The sequence below is a fragment of the Bufo bufo genome, chromosome 4, assembly GCF_905171765.1.
Source record: "Bufo bufo chromosome 4, aBufBuf1.1, whole genome shotgun sequence".
Taxonomy (NCBI): Eukaryota; Metazoa; Chordata; class Amphibia; order Anura; family Bufonidae; genus Bufo; species Bufo bufo.
The window spans coordinates 390767200-390792556 of NC_053392.1; the positions used below are offsets into that span (position 1 = coordinate 390767200).

Here is a 25357-nt window from a genome sequence, read left to right on the forward strand (position 1 = left end):
GATCCCCCTCACCTAAGCAGTGCCATCCACAGATCCCCCTCCCCTAAGCAGTGCCATCCACAGATCCCCCCCCTAAACAGTGCCATCCACAGATCCCCCTCCCCTAAACAGTGCCATCCACAGATCCCCCTCCCCTAAACAGTGCCATCCACAGATCCCCCTCCCCTAAACAGTGCCATCCACAGATCCCCCTCCCCTAAACAGTGCCATCCACAGATCCCCCTCCCCGACGCTCACAGGAGTACATTTATAAACTGTAATCAGTAACTTTAACTTTAATCATCGCTGATCTCTTTACTTGGATACCTTACTCTTAGCTCCGGTAACAGCAGGCAGTGCGGGTGGCGCTCTCTCTCTCATGTGCCTGCGCTGCCTAGTGGGAGGAGCAGGCGCATGACGTCAGTGAGTGAGCGCCGCCCGCACTGCCTGCTGTTACCGGAGCTAAGAGTAAGGTATCCAAGTAAAGAGATCAGCGATGATTAAAGTTAAAGTTACTGATTACAGTTTATAAATGTACTCCTGTGTGCAGCGTGGCCCTGTATATTCTAACCCCCAGGCAAGCGTCCCTGTCACCATGGGAACGCCTGGGGGTTAGAATATACCATCGGATCTGAGTATACCGGCGTATAAGACGGATGAGACAAGGGGCAAACAAGGCTTTTTGCCGCCCCATTGGCAAGTGCCGCCCTAGGCAAATGCCTTGTTTGCCTCGTGATAGATACGCCACTGCACTCTAGTAAATTCTGTTTAATTGCACATTATTTTTCCTAAGAAAATTGTTGAAAATGTTATCACATATCATAGTTCCATTTATCACAGATTGCTGTACCTGACATGATGTTCTGTGTCACTCACTGTTATTTTGTAGTTTAGTTGCAATTTTTTTCTTTAAAAAAAGTGCTGAATATTTTATTTAAAAAAAATCCATTTATCATGGAACCTGATGTGTATCATTGTACCTGATGTGTTGTACTCCGTCTCCCACTATTATATTGTAGTAGACTCTGTCTAACGATACAGTGTGACTTGTGAATGTCTGGAAAAAGTCAAAGTAGCAGTGGGCAGAGTAATGGAAAATGAAAGACCCATGCCACGTCATCCACCAGCGAGAATCTGGTTGGCTGTACTGCAAGCAGCAACACAGTCAGCAACAGCCAACTGGGTAGTAGTAGGAGGCCACTGGTTTCCCTCGGTTGGCATCCGATTAATATTGAAGGGGATGACACTGTGGACTGGATGGCTTGCTCATCATCTCAGTTACAGCAGTATGATGGTGATGTTACCTCCGAATCTGACAACATGCCTTTGAGCTAGGATTCAGTGCATTCCTCCTGTATCTTCTCGTGGCCCGAGACAAACCTTTCATTGCCATCATTTTGATCTTCACTGTCCCCTCCTAGTGGGGCACCTTCTTTTCTCCTAAGAAGGGGTAACACCTCGGGTATTATGGAAGATATTCAAGATAGCCTTCCTGTTTTTGAGTTATGTGAGTCATCATGTAGTCTGCCTAGAGGAGGAGGTTCTGAAGAAGGACCTAATGACTGAAATGCATAGCTGTGTTGGTAGTGGTAGCAATGGAACTCGCAATCATGCTGATGGTGGTCGTAGTGATGGTTGTAATAGCACATTAGGCAAATATCGAGGTTGGAATCGGCATTGCTGGCGCAAGAATGCTCATGACATATCACAATCTGAGAAAAGTGGTGGGGATGATGTCAATGATGATGTGTGTTAGACAGGAACTGGGAGCTGGATCAGGGCGATGAGGTGGTGGTGACATCAGAGAAAGAAGGTGGGGCAGCAATCATATGGCCAAAGCACAAAAAAAACCTGCTTGGGCAGAACCACTTCGGGGTCCGCAATTCCGATCCCGAAAAAAATAGAACATGTCCTATACTTTTCCGAAATTGCAGACAAGAATAGGCATTTTCTATTAGGTGCCGGCGATGTGCGGTCCGCAAAATGCAGAACGCACATTGCCGGCGTCCGTGTTTTGCGGATCTGTGGATCCGCAAAACACAAACGGATGTGTGAATAGACCCTAATGGAATGTGTGGGCAGGAAACAACAATACACTGCCACTACTACCCCTACATCAGACATCTCCTGCTTTGTTTGTCAGGTTCCATACTGTACTGCTGCTACTGAACCTGTTTCCACTACTACTATTCCTACACAGCCACACGTCTCCTGTCTTGTCCATCAGGTTCCATACTGTAATGCTATCGCTGCTCCATAATAAGCAATAATTTTTCACAACCATTGTAAAAACAAAAGTTATTGCTTCTTAACTTTCCTGGAACTCAGGAACACTGACACCAGCACATGTATGTGTGGCAATGGAAGTGGTGGATATAGAATACAGATATATGTATTGAAATGATCACTAACTTTTTATAACATTTTGCATACATCAATAGTACAAGCAATCATAAGAAATTCTGTAATATATCTTACCAGAGATAAAGGTCTAGTTCTCATGTTAAATGCCTTGGTCTTTGAAATTTACTTTGAATCTGTCTAGGATGGGAGAACCTCATAGAAAGATCATATTACACATGTCAATACAAGTCTATGGAGAGGGAGGAAACAGGAGTGAGCAGGAACTCAGAGACAGGCACAGCTAAAGAGACTGCTACAGCTAAGCATAACGTTTAGCCCAAGTGCTTTATTTACAACCATATAGTTGTGAATAAAGTCAGTACTAGTGATGAGCGGCAGGGGTCATATTCGAATTCGCGATATTTCGCAGAATATTCGCAAATTCGAATATTCGTTATATTCAACGATTTTTTACTCGAAAAATCGGCAAGGTAATGATCGTGTAATATGCGAATTTTCGTAATGCAAATTTTTATTGAGAATTTTTCAACTTACAACTATTAGACAATGAAGATTATAGCACTATATTAGCTAAATTGCTCTATATTCGTTTTTTTTCTCGAATATTCGCTATACTGCTATAACTTAGTTTTTTTGAATATTCGTAATATTCTAAAACAAGAATATATAGCAATATAGTGAATATTCGAAGAAAAAAAAAAAGAATATAGAGCAATTTAGCTAATATAGTGCTATAATCTTCTTTGTTTTATAGTAAGTTGAAAAATTCGCAATAAAAATTCGAATTACGAAAATTCGCAAACAACACTACTCCCAAAGTCAAATATACTGCAGCCTTCTCATTGGCCCACAAGCTAGAAGCAGGGAGGGATCATGTGTACTGATTAAAAGAAAAATCGAATATTCGAAATTATGAATATATATCACTATATTCGAAATATTCGCGAATTTTCGAAGTACCTATATTCGCGATAAAAATTCGAAATTCGAATATTCGTGATCAACACTAGTTAGTACCTCTCTGTAATATAGTCCATAATCTTGGGTCTGCTTCTGAGTGAGTAACAGAAGGTTAAGAAGAGTTAAGAAGCAGATTCTCCTCTAGTTTCTGTATGCAGTAGATGTGAGCCCGTCTCCACCTACCAGATCTGGGAAAACTGTAAATTAGACAATCAGTATGCATGGGAAAAACCTGAGAGACAAGTCATATACTGTAGTGGGCAGGAATAGTGTTATTTCTCAAGTACACACAGTACTACCGATTAATGCAAAGTTTGTTGTAAGGTCAGGTATGCGTTAACATAATACCAAATATGTTGTTACTCCCCAAAAAGGATAGTTTTTGAACTGCTTGTTCAAAAGAAGCTTTTTCTAGGCAGGGTTGTACCTAGCCTTTCTGCTGCCTGAGGTGAAAATTGAAAAAGCGCTCAAAGTGGATTGGCAACCATTCTGATCACTTAATGAACTAGCATCACATCTATCATCCAAACAGACTGAATATTTTTGGGAAACAATTTGTGTATTGTTCCCCATTTTTCAAGAAGTCAAAGTCTACAGCACGATCAACAAAGGTTTTAATTTACACCTAGCATTTTTTGTATTCAGCCAAGACCTGGCACTTTATGTATCCAGCATAAGTCTATATATCTATGTACTCAGCATGTTTATGTACCCAGCACCATATTGAGCACCTGGCACTTTATGAATTCAGCGTTTATGTATTCAGCGTATATATATTTGATGTATTCAGCATTGATGGAAATTATGTATAATTGTATTTATTACACGCTATACAACAGATCCACATCCAGCCAAGCCTAGCGGAAAACACGCTATATTCTAGTATACTCAGCTTATACCCAGCTAGCACTAGGCACCTTATGGTGATCAGCAAATAAATCCTAGTGTAGATTTCCAACATTTAAAGAGGATCCCCCCACCTCTATTTGTTTTTACCTCTATTTTTGTCACTCTTTTACACCATTGTATTCCAAACAACATATTTGTAATTTTTTAATATTTTTAATATTTTCAAGATTATAAAATAAAAATACACAATTTTATTATCATTGTTTCCAAACGTATTCCGTGCAGCAACTAGTGGGAGTGTGTCTCTCATACTTACCTATAATTTTATTCTTTTGCATCTAACGGGTTTCGGGTGTGCCGATGATAGAGCACCTCATTCCATATTACTGAACTGGTGAGCCACTGTATAAGTATTCTATTCGACAGTCCTAGGAGACCTTAGAGTGTCATACACAACATTTCATTGGAATCTGAGCATTTTAGCATTTTTTATCTGGGTTGAATTAATTAGTATTCAATCTGTGACCAATTCGTTCATATCGTACCTGGAATTAATTTCAAGAAATTTCCTCATCTCTAGTCTCTATGTGGTCCTACATAGATGCCAACTGTCACATACAGAGCAGTGTTTTGCAGTCAAAAATGAAATTGCCAAAGATGAATTCCAGAATCTCTATTACTGCTAATTGTTAGCTGCATTAACGTGTAGTAATTAATGCTGCTGTATGGAACACAGTTATAGGGACACAGTTATTAAGACCAGCGTTTTAGACACAGGTCTTAATAAACTCCTGCACTGGCGGTGGATCGGTTGCAGTTATGTAGAGGTGCTGGCCTCTACATAATGTCGGCGGATCCACCGCCGCTTCTAAATGTAAGCCAGCTTCATAGCTGTCTTACATTTAGACCATTTTCTATGCCTACAACAGGTGTAGAAAATGGTAATTGAGACGGGCCTGCTGGCCTGTCCCCTTAACCGCCCACTCCACGCCCACTTTTTTAGACCTGGCGCGAGCGGGGGAAAAGTCACAGATTGTGGCGCAAAGGACCTTTGTGCTGCAATCTGCGCCAGAAATACACTTAATATAGGTGTATTTCTTTTTAGTAAATGACCCCTTTAGTATTTGAACGAATGTTTATTCCCGATAACTGGTCTGATCAAAGGACCATTAAAAATGCAGTGTTTTGAATGAAAATCTTACAGTACTAAAAGTACAATACTGAATATATCTTCACAAATGAATCCCCTGCTAATTTTTGCATACAGTATAGATAGAATCTGGATAAATCTATAAACACATTAGCACAACCTGTACCCAGTAACTGCATTTATACCTGCATTCATAATTCTGGCTTCAGAGCTACAATCCCCAGGCATTTTCTGCTTGAACAACATCTCTACATTGCTTGCTGTGGTCATTTTCATTCTAGAAAGTGTCATCTTTTTAGAACGGCATTATAGAAGCTCAGCTAAGCTGTTAGAGGTATGGCTCCCACCGAGCCTGTTCAATGAGTCTAATGACAAGCAGCAGACAAAAATACAGGTTGATATGACTCAGGTTTGGCTTACAATTATTAAATGTGTTTACACAGGTATTCTGCTTTTCACATAAATTAGGACCTATATATAAACTGTAGAATTAGTTTAATGGTTAGCTCATTGAAATAAAATATTACATTTTGATGTAGCTGTCATTTTTAAGGCATCAAATCACAATTCACAATGTCAACTTTATTATTGTAACATGAAAGGGAATGAAGAGAGAGAATTCTTTACTTTGCATTCTTATGAATTATTCTACAATAAGTAATTTTTTGGAAACTTGCATTTTCAAGTTTAAGTAACAATGCCTAGTACCCCTAGTTTCTCAACTTATCATGCCAAGTACCCCTAGTAACAAGAAATTACAACCAAGTACCCCCAAAAAGAGATCAGCAATTTTAACAAAATAAGGCTACTCTCACGCCGCTGTCAGAGGCTCTCTTCTGAGCATGGCTATTCTGGATGGCTATTACAATTTAAATTACACTCTATGCTACCAAACATACAGGAGAATACAGAACTGCATGCCTATTATAGGAGAGAGGTAAAAAAGAAAAAAGAAAAAAATCACCAAATGGCGCCTACCGCTATTCAAATGTAGTAGGTGATACAGTGTAAAAAATCTGAAAAAGTATTTATATAGATGTATGTATACCAGCTGCTATGTTTATAAATTAAAAGCCCCTATGGGGCTACAGAGAGCAGTTAGTATATATAAGGTAAAATACATAAAAACATGAAGTAAAAGGTGAAATAACACCAAAACTCACTTCACCAGGGAGGGGTGTAGAGGGATAAAGCTTAAGACACCCAATACAACCACCTCCCTCGCCTGGTTCGTATGTAGAATAGTTGGAAAATACGGCAGTCCACACCGAGGGTCTTCTGGTATAATCCCTTTAATAGGTAAATAAATCAGGTGGGCTCAACGCGTTTCGGGGTTATATAAACCCCTTCCTCAGGAGCTGAGTAAGTAATAGGCTTATTACTTACTCAGCTCCTGAGGAAGAAGTATTTTCCAACTATTCTACATACGAACCAGGCGAGGGAGGTGGTTGTATTGGGTGTCTTAAGCTTTATCCCTCTACACCCCTCCCTGGTGAAGTGAGTTTTGGTGTTATTTCACCTTTTACTTCATGTTTTTATGTATTTTACCTTATATATACTAACTGCTCTCTGTAGCCCCATAGGGGCTTTTAATTTATAAACATAGCAGCTGGTATACATACATCTATATAAATACTTTTTCAGATTTTTTACACTGTATCACCTACTACATTTGAATAGCGGTAGGCGCCATTTGGTGATTTTTTTCTTTTTTCTTTTTTACCTCTCTCCTGTTTGACTATACTGCTCCTCTGCAGATAGTTTATCACCAAGGCTGCCCTGCTTGTTGTACTTTATTCTTCCTTGTTTAGCAGAACCTATACCTTACTATCCATACATTTTTTTTCCCCATTCCACTGTGTTCCTCTACCTCTGGCGCCCTGTGTGTTCATCCCATATCTCCTATCCTAGGAGTACAGGATTAACCCTCTCTTTTTTCTCCCTACCTTGATGCCTATTATAGCTAGTGATGTCTCCTCAATGTAGACAGCCTCTTTCCTCTTCTCCATTTGGCCAAGACGCCCAGCCACATCTTATCTGCAGAGTTTGCCACACAGACATCTTAGGTTCCTCACTTTTCCATCATCCTTCCCATCTTTTCAATACAAACTCCCGATCCTGGTTACCCCATAGTGTCATCCTGTTTCCACTCTGGTAATGGTCCCCAATGCCACAGAATACCAACTTCAGAAATAGATAGTCCCCCTGAAAATACTAGTTGCACACATACTGTCATTTCAATAATTATTGCCAAACAGTGCCCTCAAAATTAACTGCCCAGCAAATATTGACCCTGATGGTGATAGTGCCACAAACATAGGGGGAAAATTTGAAGTCAGTTTTGCTTGAGTCTGCATTGGAGTACTTTATGCCACATTTGCTACATCAAATGTCTCATGTTACTTGATAAATCTGTCTTATCCTTAAACTTAACACTTTTGTCTAGTAAAGCTACTCCAGATTTCCTACTCCACCCTCCTCCTGGAGTGAGATTGCGACTTTAAAAAAAAAAAAGGTACAAATGATAAATCTGTAGTGAAACTCATTAAAATAGCTAATCACACTTTTCCACCCACATTACAAAACTGGGGTGAGTGGTGTAAAAATGCAAAAAGTCACAAAATATTGGGCAAGCAAGTGCAAATAAGTTGCAAAATCTTGCACAATCACTTAAATGTTGCACAAGCAAGTGAAAAAAGGTGCAAATGCCCTATTTCTGTAACTATGACGCTAGAATTCTGGAGTGAAGGTTTGATAAATCAGTGCCACAGTGTCCACCCAAAATAATTGTGCACAGCTGATACCATGCCAGGCACCGTCGCTAATAATAGTGTCCCCTAAAGTGTTCCCAATAGTAATAATTTTCCCCCAACATACCTCCATTAGTAGTAGTAGTCTCCATAGTGTCCTAAGTAGCAATAATGCTCCTATAGTGCCCTGGTTGTAGTAAAGCTCACCACAATGCTCACAGAAGTAAAAAAACCACAATAATGCCCCGAGTAGAAAAATGATCCATCTATATTGCCCCCAGTAGTAATAATGCCTGTCTACAGTGCCCCCACTAGTATTAAAGCCCACCAAGATGCCCCTTAGTGGTGTTAAAGCCCCTATGATGTGCCCATTAGTAAATATTTCCTCTTAAAGTACCCCCAATAGCAATACATTCCACCTATATTACCCCTAGAAGCACTGGTGCCCCAGTAGCAATAAAGCCCACCACAGTGCCCTCAACTTGTAATAAAACCCCCACAGGGTGCCCCAGCTAAAAAAAAATACTCCTATTATTAGTAATGCCCCCTGTAGTGTTCCCCAGTAATAATAAAGCCCACCAAAGTGCCCCCTAGTAGTAATAAGGCTCCCATAGTGTCTCCCAGTGGTATTAAAGACACCCTATAGTGGCCCAACAGTATACTCCCCAAAAGTGGTAAAGGAAAATAAAAAAAATAAAAAAAAATAACCTCCGTCCCATTTTATGCTGCTGTCTGCGATGCAACTCAGAACACAAGCCTCTGCCAGTCTGCATCCTGAGCTGTTTGTGTCTTGGCTCAGGTGCTCACAATGACAATGATGTCATTGTGCCGCCTGTGCCATCTTTGCAGGATGCTAGGGAAATCTTGTGCACCCCTTCACCCTGCACCGTGTATCCCTTGGGGTATGCATACGGCACATTGAAAAACAGTGGTCTTGCATTTCTTTTTAAAGAACCTCTTTTTTCCAGGAATTTTGGTATGGGTCAAAGGTACTCTTAAGCAAGCGGGTTTTCCCTGGCTTTTTGTTTGAATACTACTCTACTTTAGGAGATCAGAGAGGTGACAGATGCATCGAAGCAAGCAAGTGCCCTTTCACTACATGATAGGAAGCAGAGCAGTCATGTGCCATTCCTACACATGTCACTACTGAGGCCATTGACTGACTGTAGATAACAACGCACTTCATGTCCGTCAGTGATGTGAAAAGGCAGGGACAGGAGCCGCAGCACTGGAAAGGCTCAATAGAACAACTCTGACCCACAAGAATGAAAGGTGGTTTTAGGGATTAGCGAATCGACTTCGGATGAAACATCCAAAGTCAAATTGTATAAAACTTTGTTAGAATACTGTACGGAGTGTGCGCTCCGTACAGTATTAGAATGTATTGGCTCCTATGAGCCGAAGTTATTACTTTGCGAAGTCTCTCAAGACTTTGTGTAATGAGATCTACTGGTACAGAAACAGTGTGGGAACACAAAAATAAGTTTTCTGTGGCCCCACATGATAAGGGAATAACTAAATAATCTGTGGGGTCCGCTGGGAACCCACCAATCCCGAGAAAACGGGTCCCATGTTCCCATCCTGATGGATCAGCATTCCCCCTGCCTCTCCATCTAGATGTTGTGATTTAAGAAGAAAAACTTCTAACCCCTGTTCTTACTTTCTATTGTCTTCTTTATGTCAGGAAGTGAAAGCCTTCCTTGGATCCAAAAATCTGTGCAGAATATAAATGAACATCTTTAATGAAGACTGTATTTGTAGGAGATTGAAAACTCCAGGTGAATAGGATGTGGGGCATTCTACTAACTATTAAGCAAATAGTTATGTCATACCAATGAAGATTTGTTCTAAACCTTAAAGAGGAGCTGTTATCACAAAATGTAGTCCAATCTGCAGGCACCGTGTTATAGAGCAGGTGGAGCTGAGGAGACTGATATATAGTTTTGTGCGAACTTGTAATTTATACATTTAAATCTCTCCTTTTTCTGATCTCAGTTGTACACAAGGAGGTATTATCAGTGATCGAATAGCATTCTCTGTCTAAGTGTGTATACAGAGTTAGCTGTTTGTCACTGATAGTTGTACACGAGGGCAGTGTTATCAATAATTAATAGCATTCTATGTGTAAGTGTGTATACAGAGCTGTGGCATACATAGAGAGATAAGGGCCCCATAGCAAGGATCAAACCAGGCTCCCCACACATGACAGAAGAGTTTCTGCCTAAACCCTTTTCAAAGACCCTTGGGCCATTTTTCCACTGCCTCATTTGCTAAAAGTTGTTCCTTTAGAAGGTAGAGTCCAGACCAAGTTTTCACCTCCAGTAGAAGAGGAGATAATTCCAACTTAGACTGGCCCCCCTCTTGCCCTGGACCCCATAGCAGTCACATGGTCTGCCGCTGTGGTAGCAACGCCTCTGATACAGAGATAGCTGTCAGTCACTGATAGTTGTATATGGGGGAGGTATTAGTGATTGCTAGAATTCTCTGTGTAAGTGTGTATACAGAGATAGCTGTCAGTCACTGATATCTGCAGACATGTCGTAGTTTTATTCCTGCCGCCTCTCAGCATGTTTGTGTCAAGGCCATGGCTATGACCGTGACTCCTGAACCGCATGCGGTTGTCAGCGGTTTTCTTTGGTTGTCAATCACAGGTGAGGGCTGTGGTATTTGCCTCACCTGTGGTTGCCGCTGGCAACAGTATGTATGTGGCAGCGTAGCAGCCTGAGCTGTGCCATTGCAGCTTGCTATGTTGTGCATGCGGTTTTGTGTGATGTGTGTATGTGTGCACTTGCTTTTTATGTTATTGTGTGCACGTCTCCTTTAAGTGGTGTTTTCCCTTCCCTGGTGTTGGAAGGGTTAATCTCCTTCCTAGTGTGTGTGTGCACTGGGTGTGTCTGACTGTGGGGTGTGGCTTCTTGGCCTATAAAGCCTCACTGCTTTTGCAGGCCTGCAGGTTGCTTCAGCCATGCTTAGCTGAAAGCAGCCTCCTGTCTTTACTACCTGCCAGTAAGAGCCACCCCTGTGGTCATAACCATAATGTCTCATTAAGTTTATTTCTAGTTATGTGTGATGTCCGTTTGATGTTTTACATGTGATTTTGTGCAGCTATGGATCTGGGTCCCTGTGTGGGGATGCGTTTGTGATCTGCACCCTGCTTACACAGGGATCCAGTCAGCAAGGCTGTGGCAGGTAGGTGGAACTCTTTGTTCACCTGCCATATCCATAGAGCTGTTTATGTCTCTCCTTTTCCAGCAGCTTGGCCGTTGAGACTCCTGCTCCTCCGTGTCTAGGAGGAGTGGGTTGTCTTACTCAGCTCCTAGTTTAGGGCCATCTTGAGGGCTAGCAGGGACTTCTAGGTTCCGGAGCATGAGCCCTCCTACCATCAAGGTTGGCTCATGTAGCTAGGAGTCAGGGTCAGGTTAGGGATGCCTTTAGGAGGTGACCTGCTCCCTAATCCTGTCTTCTTGGTCAAGCAGCCATAACATCACCGGGCTCCACACGGCTGAGGATTTCCCCCGTCCTCAGCCGTGACAGTTTGCCATGCTGCCGCCGGAACTCCGGTCCACCCCCATTATAGTCAAGGGGGCCGGAGCAGTAGTCCGGGGGCACGCGTGCACTAGCAGCAGCACGGATCCGACAGGATGTTCACCCATCGATACAGCCTGCCGGAGTTCCTTGCCGCTTGTGTGAAAGTAGCCTAAGTTTGTATACATAGATAGATGTCAGTCACTGATAGTTGTACATGGGGGGAGATGTTATCAGCTCTGTGTAAGTGTATATATAGAGATAATCACTGCTGTTGTGGGGTAACGCTTAAAACAAAATAATAATTTTTTATTGAAATATAATTAAAAGTAGGTAAAAAAGTAGAGCACAAAAGAAAAAGTACCGATGTAAACGGCAGGTGAGCTGCAACCACCGATATCAACTACATCACTCAACCAGGGAAGAAGGCGTAAAGACCACCCATACACGTAAGTGTAACTCTGGTGAGGAGGTACAGGAGGTATGGTGAACCAAAAATAGCCCCACTAGTCCACCATGCGGGTCAATCACACGTGGAGCCCACCTGGCCAAATATGGCTCAGTCTAACTCCCTCGACCCCAATAGTGGTCAATTAGTGGGTGGTTCTCCTAATTCCTAAAAGCTACACCTGTATGAGGATTGGCTGTGGTCAGCCATTGTTTGTTGGAGCTGACTAATACTACACTGTAAGACAGGAACGGTATCCCTCTCACTTATCAGATAGTTGCTCCTATAGGCTTTACCCCTGCCAATCCACAGCACGATCACCCTGCCTGTTCCCTAGCTCTAAGCGTTTCTGCTTATATTAGCGTCATCAGGAGCCGCACAGAAGCATGCACAGAGGATGATAAGAGGACTGGCTACACACATGCTGTTGGTGTGGAGCCTCCGGCACTGGTATGGGCGTGCGCGGCCGCATGCACATCTGACTTATAAACTGATTATCCACATAGAACTAGTGGTTTCAGTGGCAAGGTTTCGCTGTGGGCTACGTGGTGTGTGACTCCTTTGATCTTCTATACACTGAGGCTGTCGTCTCCATATTCCAGCAGCTGATATTGACCCTGACTGTGTTGACACCTCAGCGATTTGGCCAATAAGGTATGCGGGGGGCGGGGGGTAGTGGAACCTTCTAGTTGTCCTCTCCGCCATCCTCCTTCCGATTGGATACTCCTGACTTGTTCTTTTAAGTCAGCTGTACATGTGGCCGCGCACGGCCATACCAGTGCTAGAGGCTCCACACCAATAGCGTGTGTGTAGCCAGTCCTCTTATCATCCTCTGTGCATGCTTCTATGCGGCTCCTGATGACACTAAAATAAGCAGAATCGCTTAGAGCTAGGGAACAGGCAGGGTAATCGTCCTGTGGACAGGCATGGGTAAAGCCTATAGGAGCAACTATCTGATAAGTGAGAGGGATACTGTTCCTGTCTTACAGTGTATTATTAGTCAGCTCCAGCAAACAAAGGCTGACTTCAGACTATCCTCACACAGCTGTGGCTTTTAGGAATTAGGAGAACCACCCACTAATTGACCACTATTGGGGTCGAGGGAGTTAGACTGAGCCATATTTGGCCAGGTGGGCTCCACGTGTGATTGACCCGCATGGTGAACTAGTGGGGGCTATTTTTGGTTCCCCATACCTCCTGTACGTGTGTGGGTAGTCTTTATGACTACTTTCCCGGTTGAGTGATGTAGTTGATATCGGTGGTGGCAGCTCACCTGCCATTTACATTGGTACTTTTTCTTTTGTGTTTTGTTCCTACCTACTTTTAATTATATTTCAATAAAGAATTATTATTTTGTTTTAAGCGTTACCCCACACTAGCAGTGAATTTCTTTTGATTGTGGGACGCTCAAGTACCTATCGATATAGCCGTGAATTACGCTGTATACAGAGATAGCTGTCAGTCACTGATAGTTATACACAGGGAAGGTATTATCAGTGATCGATACTATTCTCTGTGTAAGTGTGTATACATAGATAGCTGTCAGTCACTGATAGTTGTACATGGGGGAGGTGTTATCAATGATTAATAGTATTCTCTGTGTAAGTGTGTATACAGAGATAGCAGTCAGTCACTGATAGTTGTACACAGGGGAGGTGTTATCAGTGATTGATAGCATTCTCTGTTCAAGTGTGTATACAGATATAGCTGTCAGTCACGAATAACACCTCCCCGATAAACAATGAAATCAGAAATAGAGATATAAATTTATAAATACAAGTTATACTAATTCTGATCCCACAAAACTATATATCATTCTGCTCAGCTCCTCCTGCTCTATTACATGCTGCCTGCAGATTGCATTTCATTTCATGAGAACAGGTCCCCTTTAATGTACTGTTTTGCAATTTAGTTTAATTTAAAATGAACATGAATTGTGAAGAAATATGCTAAATGTTTTATACATTGTCATATTGTCAAGCACTGTGATTGTTACTATAGACATTATGTAGTCAACTACAGAAAGTTGATGGGGATTACAGAGTCCCAATATGTTCCGAAAACTACAAGAAAAGTACATAGTACACAGTACAAGTGTATTACTATATGAAACCTACAGCCAGATAAAGGAGATGTAAATGCAGCGTCTATTTTATGGCTTAGTGATATTGAAATGTAGTTATAATTCTTATTATTGCTATTATTTATTTACCATATTTATAAAGTTCCTTAAACCAGCATCAAGTATATATAACATAAAGGGAGATTACTACATAAAACAGCAATATATGCTGAATAGTTGAGACCGGTTCAGAAATACAGAACAAACAAGGTCCCTGACCATAAGACCTTACAGTCTACAAGGAAAAGAAGAAATAAACAGGAACAGAAACATTGTTTCTATCAAATCAGATGTGCAATATGTTTTTTTACTGAAATGTTTGCTACAATTTTTAAATCTAATCCACGTATCTTTAGAGCAGCAACACAAACCAAAGACATACTTAAAACTAATACCAAAAACACTGCAAATGATAAATTCCACCCTATTTTCTTGATAAATCAGCCACATTCCTTCAAATAGGAGTTTTAGATACAAGAGATGATATTAATGGATGGAAAATGCTGGGGAAATAATGCTCTAAGCTCAAAAGCTATATAGAGTGCTTCAGGGGACATAGGTAATCACTCGCATTTTCTGTGGTTGCAAGGGTGCCATTTATTCTCCACGTCATGCATTATCTCTAATAACAGGATATAGAAAAGGTTGCATTTGTAACCTGTTTCGTGAATCACGTCTTCTGTTTGCTTATGTATACAATTCCTCCCTTATAAAACTCTCTGTGGGGGCTCCACACAACGTAACAATCTTCGTTAACCGAATCCATCAAGTAACAGGTCAACCCTTTATCATTAAAAGACTAGCAACCCTGGTTCACAGGTAATGCATGATGGAAACTGTCTAATTAATTGGGACATTGTGTATCGATAGAGACGTACAAGATAAAGTGATAAAAACGTATAAAGATATGAAGAACGGCTATGACCTTTCATCAGTCCTGCCACAGTGATGGTTTCCATTAATTATGGGATATTGTAGAAGTTTATTGTACATAGGTTAAAGCAGACATTTAGTGACTTGCATTGGTGACTTTTTAGCTTTATTGAGCTCTCAATCTTACGCTGCTTTCAGGCGGACATAATACTTTTTGTACTCATATTATGGATGCAACAAGCAGACCTCACACAGCTCATCACAAACAGAGTCAGAGCTCCACAGAAGCCCATAGTCTATTGTACTGTCCTCAACTGATGCTGTTAGATCAGTACAGTAGACCCACAGTCAGGCAGGAACTCACAGCACCATAAATCACTATCGTCGTCCAGAAAATTTAGCTATCACAAGGACCTTTTTTCCTGGACTGCACATGGCCATCCTAAGCCAGCCTCAAAGGCAAGTTCATTTCAGTGCATTTTTTCTACATTACCAGGACTCCACCATCCCTGAACAATGTATTGCAGTTCTGTTACAAATTGTACACACGTGCACCAAATATACACATTACTGGCCAGTTTTTAAAATGTGTCTACAAAAGGTAATGATGAAAAGGAGACATAACATGCGCCAAATTTATTGCATACATGCACAATTTTTTGCACAAAATATTGGTCTAAACTGGGATCCTCTAAATGTAGAATACTGCAATCATTGATACATTTGGTGAAATATGCTCCATTCTGGTCTTCTTACCACAGTACTGATTGCCCAATATTTCTAGTATTAGCCAATATGCAACAGATATATACAGTCATTTAGAAAAGCAATAATAATAGTGCTGAACTATGGCCTTTTTATATAAATCTTATGTTGCAGTTTATTGATGTGTTTTATTCAGGTAATATTATTGAACTCTAATTTCATAGTACAGTGCATGTTACCACTGTGAAAAAGCAAAACAAGTAGAGGTTACTAGACTTGGCAGAAGGTACTGTAAGACCAATCTAATCTTGAATGTTCATTAGATAACTTCAAGACGTCCACTCACAATATTAAATACTGAAAGGGGAGGATATTTACAATGCATGATACATTTTAGATCATAAAACACAATAATGCATCTTGTGTGTTATACTGTATATAGCGTTAAATTTAAAAAAGGGGGCTTACCGATCCGCGCTGAGAGCAGTAAGTGTGAACACTGATACTCCCACAGAGGTAAGTTGAATGGAGGGGATCAGCTTGCAGCACACTTCTCCAAGCATCCACTCCTCAAAGAAGAATCTGAAAGCATCCACTGGCACACAGGTCACCAGCAGCAACAAGTCCCCAGCAGCCAAGCTAGAGATGAAGATATTTGGCACACTTCTCATAGCACTATTGGTAATGAAAATCTTCACCAAAGTAACATTGCCCAAAAGTCCTACCATGATGATGATCAAATATAAGGAAGGAATCACACACCGTAAAATGAAAAAAGCCATCTCCCTATAATGGGGTACTGAGGTTTCTGGCAGTAGGCTGGGCACTACCTGACTCCCATTGCTATGGCTGCTGTTGGAGAGTTGTCCAGAGATCATCTTGTCCACTGAGGAATGCTGCTGAGCAAGTGGTCCTCAGCAAGCTTCTTCTTCAGTCACTGTTGAAACTGTGAAAGCAGGTAGGTATGGACTGTTCTCATTCATGCAGATGTGCCTTGGATGTAAAGTTGTATCCAGGTATTGATCAGAATCTATTCTTTACAAGGCATTGCAGAGTTCTCTAACTCCTCCGCTCTTGAATAGTCTGCATGTGTTCTGCTAAGCACAATGAAAGAGCTGAATCTCACCCTATTAAAGTGCCTCTGACCTTCTGCATGAAAATGTCAATAGTTGTCAGCAAATTATGTCTAAAGAGCAAAGAGAGATACTAGCTGCTATTCCTCACTGCAATGTTCTTATAGTGTACAAGCCCTCATCCTCTGAGAGGGGAGGGACTGCTCAATTCCACCATAGCAGACGACAGACAGCTTGAGGTCTATGCACCGACTCTTTACAGAATAAAAAGAAACACTTCACCATGCCTCCTGCCTGTTGATAGAATGATACCATAAACTTCAGATTATTCAGTGGGGATAAAATGTTCTCAAGAACTTTATCTATCCATCTAGACCTGACCTCCAAAAACCTTAAATGAGTCACTGGAATTCATATAAGCTACTTGGTGCTTTGTATATGTAGCAGGGGCAGGAGTAGTCTGCACTTGACATGACTAGTGTAGAAGTAGCCCTGAAGAGAGATGTCACTGCTGCTGTGTTATACCCGAGAGAATAACCTGTACATTAAACCAGATTGTAATGTATAGTCCAAAGTATTCCAGGGCAATATACAAAGATTAAATATTCCATTTTACGTTACTTGAATAGGAATTCATAGAATATTGTTAAAAAGCAATCCAAAATATGTTGCACCAAACTAATGAAAATTCACTTAAAGAAAAAAAAAAATGCAATAGTGCTGACAAATATAACCGTGCAGTACAGTTTGGTATACAGCAAGGGATTATTGTGCTTCAAGACTTGATGGGAAAAGAAACATTTTTCTCTGTTATAACTGACATAAATAGTGCTAGTCACCAAGCAATCGCTAAGTGCCAATGGTGTCTGCATCACTGGTAAGTCTAGATCAATTATGGCGAACCTTTTACAGACTGAGTGCCCAAACTGCAACCCAAAACACACTTATTTATCTCAAAGTGCCAACACGCACTTTAACCTGAAGTGCCAGTATAGTATATCTTCCATGTACTTTATCATTTAGATATAATAGCCTGCCTACATTCAGTGCGCTGCCTGTGCTGTTCATAGTGCGCTGATGAATGGCAGGAAAAGTCTAAGGCATACTGGTACACCATACCAGGGATTGGGTGCCCACAGAGAGGGCTCTGACTAGTGCCGCCTCTGACACCCGTGCCATAGGTTCGCCACCCCTGGTCTAGATCTTAGCAATGGTGATGAAATTGATAAGACTTCATAAATCAGCAACATTGTAGCTGTCATTGAAATGAGCTATTCAGACAGCAGGACTAAAACAGACTTGGCGACTACTAGTCACTAAGCAACTATTTTATAACTATATTATGTATGGTAAAGCTATCCACAAACTAGGACTGAAGAATAGCTATAGTGTATATCTATAGTATGCATAATACTGGAAGGAGCTATCCATACAATAAGACTGAAAATGACTTAGCTACTATAAGCCCCAGGCATATATTGTATAGCTATAGTATATATGAGACTGGAAAGAGCTGTCGATTAACTAAGATCAAAGTCGATTTAGCTACTACTACTTGTCACAAGGCAATCCTTGAATAACTATAGTATGTATAGTAAAGCTATCCACAAACTAAAACTAAATAATAGCTATATTGTATATCTATAGTATGCATAATACTGGAAGGAGCTATCCATGAGTGATGATCAGCAGGGGCAATATTCGAATTTGCGATATTTTGCGAATATTTGGTAGAATATTCGTCATATATTCGTGAAATCGTGATAATTTTCTTGATCACGAAAAATGGGCAATGTAATATTCGTGTAATGCGCTCGAAATACAGGCATGGGTCAATATAGCTACATTTTTCAAGCTGCTAGAAGTTTCCTGAGACTGGAGAAAATGGTTGGCATGGCAGAACATTAAAATACCGTAGCTTTATATGCAGATAGAGTGCTCCAATATATTCGCGATTGCGAAATCGGCACCAATGATGTGAATATTTTGGCACAATACGTGCAACTTCACATTTTATCAGGTATGACTACATATTACTGATTGGTGCACTAAGTATTGTTGTGAACTTGTGACATCACAGCACTATGTCTGTATGTACAGTATGTACTGTATGTATATATGTAGCATACATACATACAGCACTATGTATGTAGCATGTATTTATGTATGGACAGCAGAATCAGCCACACTATATCACTATCTAACCTACACTGACTATCTCCCACTAACTATCTGTATTATATATAAGCTATCTAACTAACTAACTAACTAACTAACTAACTAACTAACTAATGTAATGACACAGGAAAGCAGAGAGCACAGCAATAACACTGCTGTCTCTGTCAGAACTGCAAAATACTGCAGAAAATGGCTGCTGGGGAGGTTCTTGTATAGTAAGGGGTAGGCAGCTTTCCTATTGGTTGCTAGGGATGTTGCTAAGCTCAGACAAAGACATTGCAGCCTTCTCATTGGCCCACAAGCTAGAAAGGAGGTTACTGTTTTAGAATATTAGAAATTACGTACATATAGCACTATATTCTAATATTTGCGAATTCTCAAAGTGCCGATATTCGCGAATAATATTCGCTATTCGAATATTTGAGCCCAACACTACTATCCTGTCACAGTCGTTACCTTTGACTGTGACCTTCCGTTCTTGCTCATTCGGCGCTCCTCGCTGAAGTTCTGTTCCTGTGTGTTATTTGTGGTTCTGTATGGGTTAACTCCCCTGTATTCCTATTAGGAGTTAATTCTCTGTCTGCTCCATGGGTGTGGTCTCTCTGCTGCACCCATGGAACCTGTATATAAGGCTGGGGTTTCCTCAGTTCTGGGTCAGCTCTCCTGGTGTGTGTTGTCTTGTCCTGCTTTGCTCCTGGTTTGTACTCTCTCCATGCTGCTGATCCATGGGATCTGTGTCTGTCTGTCTGTGCTCTGTGAGTTTCCCTACTTATTCATTTGCGTCCTTTTTCCTGTCCTCTTTCCTGTCTTTCTGTTCTGCCAGTTATGTTTTAGTTACTTTGTGTTTATTCTGATGTCTGTGTTCAGCAAGCCTTTGCAGCAGAGTGGCATGACAAGGCCATGCAGTTTACTACTGGTGGAGCAAGTCCTTCTCTGCTTATTGCCACTCCTGCTCCCTTGCGTGAACTCCTGCTCGTATTATTAGTTCCCCTGTTTTGTATTCATATGTCTGTGTTCAGCAAGCCTTTGCAGCAGAGTGGCATGACAAGGCCATGCAGTTTACTACTGGTGGAGCAAGTCCTTCTCTGCTTATTGCCACTCCTGCTCCCTTGCATGAACTCCTGCTTGTGTTATTATTTGCCCTGTTTTGTATTTACCTGTCTGTTATGTTTGCCTATGTGCCGTCGGTACCTTCTGGTACCTGTTGTCCATTCGCTCCTGCTGTCACTGTCTAGGTCACGCTCCAGAGTGGACCCTGGCAACTTTCTGCGGCTAAGTCTAACCCTACCATCTAGGGCTCTAGTGAAAACCAGGAGTTGCTTAGTTACGCCCCTCTGGAGTATTACTAGACAGTGGCGCAGTGGGGGTTTTCTCCCACTGTGCTGACGGTACATAGAGCTCATGTTTTATCTGTGCTGCTTTCCATGTTTCTGTTTGTGCAATAAACTCTTATGTGTCTGTACCTGATTTCCGTTTATTGCTTGACGACGCGGTGGTCTCTCCTGGGACCTCCAACTCGTGACATATCCATACAATAAGACTGAATAGTGTATATGATACTGGAAGGAGCCGTCAATGAACTAAAACCAAAGCCAATATGGCCACTACTAGTCATTAGGCAATCCTTGTACAACTATAGTATGGATATTACTCGAAGGAGCTGTCTGTGAAATAGTACTGAAATAGACATGGCTACTACTAGTCTCATGGCGAATATTATATACAGTAGCTGTAGTATGTATGGGAGCTATGCACAAACTAGGACCAAAGTTGATACGCTACTAATAGTCACTAGGCAATTCCTGTATACCTATAGTATGGCTATTACTGGAAGGAGCTGTGTGTGCAATAGGACTGAAATAGACATGACTACTACTAGTCTCCAGGAAAATACCATATCATGTAATACTGCACGGTATGTATAATATTGGAAGGATCTTTCATATTTCAGTGATGAAATTGATGCAGCTAATAGTACTATTCACCAAGCAATAACGCAGTAGCAATAGTCCAGCTGACAGGAAGGAGCTCTCCCGGCAGCAGTGCTGAACTTGACTCATCTAGTGCCATTCATAAAGCCTTCGTATGCTATATGGCAGCAGTATATGGAGCACAGTGAGTCGTTGTCTGCAGAGCAGAGCTGAACTTGACTCATCTAGTGCCATTCATCAAGCCTTCGTATGCTATATCGCAGCAGTATATGGAGCACAGTGAGTCGCTGTCTGCAGAGCAAAGCTAAACTTGACTCATCTAGTGCCATTCATCAAGCCTTCGTATGCTATATGGCAGCAGTATATGGAGCACAGTGAGTCGCTGTCTGCAGAGCAGAGCTGAAATTGACTCATCTAGTGCCATTCATCAAGCCTTCGTATGCTATATGGCAGCAGTATATGGAGCACAGTGAGTCACTGTCTACAGAGCAGAGCTGAACTTGACTCATCTAGTGCCATTCATCAAGCCTTCGTATGCTATATGGCAGCAGTATATGGAGCACAGTGAGTCGCTGTCTGCAGAGCAGAGCTGAAATTGACTCATCTAGTGCCATTCATCAAGCCTTCGTATGCTATATGGCTGCAGAGCAGAGCTGAACTTGACTCATCTAGTGCCATTGATCAAGCCTTTGTCGGTTATATAGCAGCAGTATATGGAGCACAGTGAGTCTCTGTCTGCAGAGCAGAGCTGAACTTGACTCATTTAGTGGCATTCATCAAGCCTTCGTATGCTATATGGCAGCAGTATATGGAGCACAGTGAGTCGCTGTCTGCAGAGCAGAGCTGAACTTGACTCATCTAGTGCCATTCATCAAGCCTTCGTATGCTATATGGCAGCAGTATATGGAGCACAGTGAGTCGCTGTCTGCTGAGCAAAGCTGAACTTGACTCATCTAGTGCCATTCATCAAGCCTTCGTATGCTATATGGCAGCAGTATATGGAGCACAGAGAGTCGCTGTCTGCAGAGCAGAGCTGAACTTGACTCATCTAGTGCCATTCATCAAGCCTTCGTATGCTATAGGGCAGCAGTATATGGAGCACAGTGAGTCGCTGTCTGCAGAACAGAGCTGAACTTGACTCATCTAGTGCCATTCATCAAGCCTTCGTATGCTATATGGCAGCAGTATATGGAACACAGTGAGTCGCTGTCTGCAGAGCTGAACTTGACTCATCTAGTGCCATTCATCAAGCCTTCGTATGCTATATGGCAGCAGTATATGGAGCACAGTGAATCGGTGTCTGTAGAGCAGAGCTGAACTTGACTCATCTAGTGCCATTTATCAAGCCTTCGTATGCTATATGGCAGCAGTATATGGAGCACAGTGAGTCGCTGTCTGCAGAGCAGAGCTGAACTTGACTCATCTAGTGCCATTTATCAAGCCTTCGTATGCTATATGGCAGCAGTATATGGAGCACAGTGAGTCGCTGTCTGCAGAGCAGAGCTGAACTTGACTCATCTAGTGCCATTCATCAAGCCTTCGTATGCTATATGGCAGCAGTATATGGAGCACAGTAAGTCGCTGTCTGCAGAGCAGAGCTGAACTTGACTCATCTAGTGCCATTCATCAAGCCTTCATATGCAATATGGCAGCAGTATATGGAGCACGGTGAGTCGCTGTCTGCAGAGCAAAGCTGAACTTGACTCATCTAGTGCCATTTATCAAGCCTTCGTATGCTATATGGCAGCAGTATATGGAGCACAGTAAGTCGCTGTCTGCAGAGCAGAGCTGAACTTGACTCATCTAGTGCCATTCATCAAGCCTTTGTATGCTATATGGCAGCAGTATATGGAGCACAGTGAGTCGCTGTCTGCAGAGCAGAGCTGAACTTGACTCATCTAGTGCCATTTTTCAAGCCTTCGTATGCTATATGGCAGCAGTATATGGAGCACAGTGAGTCGCTGTCTGCTGAGCAAAGCTGAACTTGACTCATCTAGTGCCATTCATCAAGCCTTCGTATGCTATATGGCAGCAGTATATGGAGCACAGTGAGTCGCTGTCTGCTGAGCAGAGCTGAACTTGACTCATCTAGTGCCATTTTTCAAGCCTTCGTATGCTATATGGCAGCAGTATATGGAGCACAGTGAGTCGCTGTCTGCAGAGCAGAGCTGAACTTGACTCATCTAGTGCCATTCATCAAGACTTCGTATGCTATATGGCAGCAGTATATGGAGCACAGTGAGTCGCTGTCTGCAGAGCAGAGCTGAACTTGACTCATCTAGTGCCATTCATCAAGCCTTCGTATGCTATATGGCAGCAGTATATGGAGCACAGTGAGTTGCTGTCTGCAGAGCAGAGCTGAACTTGACTCATCTAGTGCCATTCATCAAGCCTTCGTATGCTATATGGCAGCAGTATATGGAGCACAGTGAGTCGCTGTCTGCAGAGCAGAGCTGAACTTGACTCATCTAGTGCCATTCATCAAGCCTTCGTATGCTATATGGCAGCAGTATATGGAGCACAGTGAGTCGCTGTCTGCAGAGCAGAGCTGAACTTGACTCATCTAGTGCCATTCATCAAGCCTTCGTATGCTATATGGCAGCAGTATATGGAGCACAGTGAGTCGCTGTCTGCAGAGCAGAGCTGAACTTGACTCATCTAGTGCCATTCATCAAGCCTTCGTATGCTATATGGCAGCAGTATATGGAGCACAGTGAGTCGCTGTCTGCAGAGCAGTGCTGAACTTGACTCATCTAGTGCCATTCATCTAGCCTTCGTATGCTATATGGCAGCAGTATATGGAGCACAGTGAGTCGCTGTCTGCAGAGCAGAGCTGAACTTGACTCATCTAGTGCCATTCATCAAGCCTTCGTATGCTATATGGCAGCAGTATATGGAGCACCGTGAGTCGCTGTCTGCAGAGCAAAGCTGAACTTGACTCATCTAGTGCCATTCATCAAGCCTTCATATGCTATATGGCAGCAGTATATGGAGCACAGTGAGTCGCTGTCTGCAGAGCAAAGCTGAACTTGACTCATCTAGTGCCATTCATCAAGCCTTCGTATGCTATATGACAGCAGTATATGCAGCACAGTGAGTCGCTGTCTGCAGAGCAGAGCTGAACTTGACTCATCTAGTGCCATTCATCAAGCCTTCGCATGCTATATGGCAGCAGTATATGGAGCACAGTGAGTCGCTGTCTGCAGAGCAGAGCTGAACTTGACTCATCTAGTGCCATTCATCAAGCCTTCGTATGCTATATGGCAGCAGTATATGCAGCACAGTGAGTCGCTGTCTGCCGAACAGTGCTGAACTTGACTCATCTAGTGCCATTCATCAAGCCTTCGTATGCTATATGGCAGCAGTATATAGAGCAGATTGAGTCGCTGTCTGCAGAGCAGAGCTGAACTTGACTCATCTAGTGCCATTCATCAAGCCTTTGTATGCTATATGGCAGCAGTATATGGAGCACAGTGAGTCGCTGTCTGCAGAGCAGAGCTGAACTTGACTCATCTAGTGCCATTCATCAAGCCTTCGTATGCTATATGGCAGCAGTATATGGAGCACAGTGAGTCGCTGTCTGCTGAGCAGAGCTGAACTTGACTCATCTAGTGCCATTTATCAAGCCTTCGTATGCTATATGGCAGCAGTATATGCAGCACAGTGAGTCGCTGTCTGCAGAGCAGAGCTGAACTTGACTCATCTAGTGCCATTCATCAAGCCTTCGTATGCTATATGGCAGCAGTATATGGAGCACAGTGAGTCGCTGTCTGCAGAGCAGAGCTGAACTTGACTCATCTAGTGCCATTCATCAAGCCTTCGTATGCTATATGGCAGCAGTATATGCAGCACAGTGAGTCGCTGTCTGCAGAGCAGAGCTGAACTTGACCTATTATGATTTTAGTCATCAACCCTTAAGCTATCACCAAATACATCAGAATTACTCTTTACAGACTGCAAGACACGTTTCACTGTAAACCTGTTAACACTTATTACGTTCACGAGGAGGTACGATAGCTGCATATCATCTGAAAAATGACTTTATTAGAGCTGTCCATTGATGCTGCCCCTGAAGCAGCGATCTCGCTAACCTCTGACATGCCTTCAAAGAGCTGGCATGTCTAAGTGGCAATAAGGTTGGTATAAAACTTGAAAATTATGCAAATCACCGTTATTGCTAAGTTGCTATCACCTTACCGCTAAGCTTGTACACAGTTTTGTTCACATGGCAAACATTATGGCTTCTTATTAGTAGTCTCATCATTTGGATTCAGCCCAGGAAAACGTCTAGTACTTTGGAAAAGTTCGCATGTTACAGGCACATGGCAATGTATTTGATGAGGACTTTTGTGCGGATTCTGCACCATGTCCATGCAGATTGTCACAGAAATCCGCTGAAATAATTGACATGCTGTGGATTTCCAAAATTACCACCACAGGTTAATTAATA

At 42.2% G+C, this 25357-nt stretch overlaps 1 protein-coding gene across 1 annotated transcript in view; it reads right to left on the reverse strand.

The window, feature by feature from the left end:
- The window catches only part of NMBR (neuromedin B receptor), a 709507-nt gene extending 693000 nt beyond the window's left edge, over window positions 1–16507 (reverse strand). The window contains exon 1 of the mRNA XM_040430097.1: window positions 16194–16507. Coding sequence (XP_040286031.1) covers window positions 16194–16507 — 314 coding nt within the window. The remainder of the gene's footprint in view (window positions 1–16193) is intronic.
- Window positions 16508–25357: the final 8850 nt, after the last annotated feature.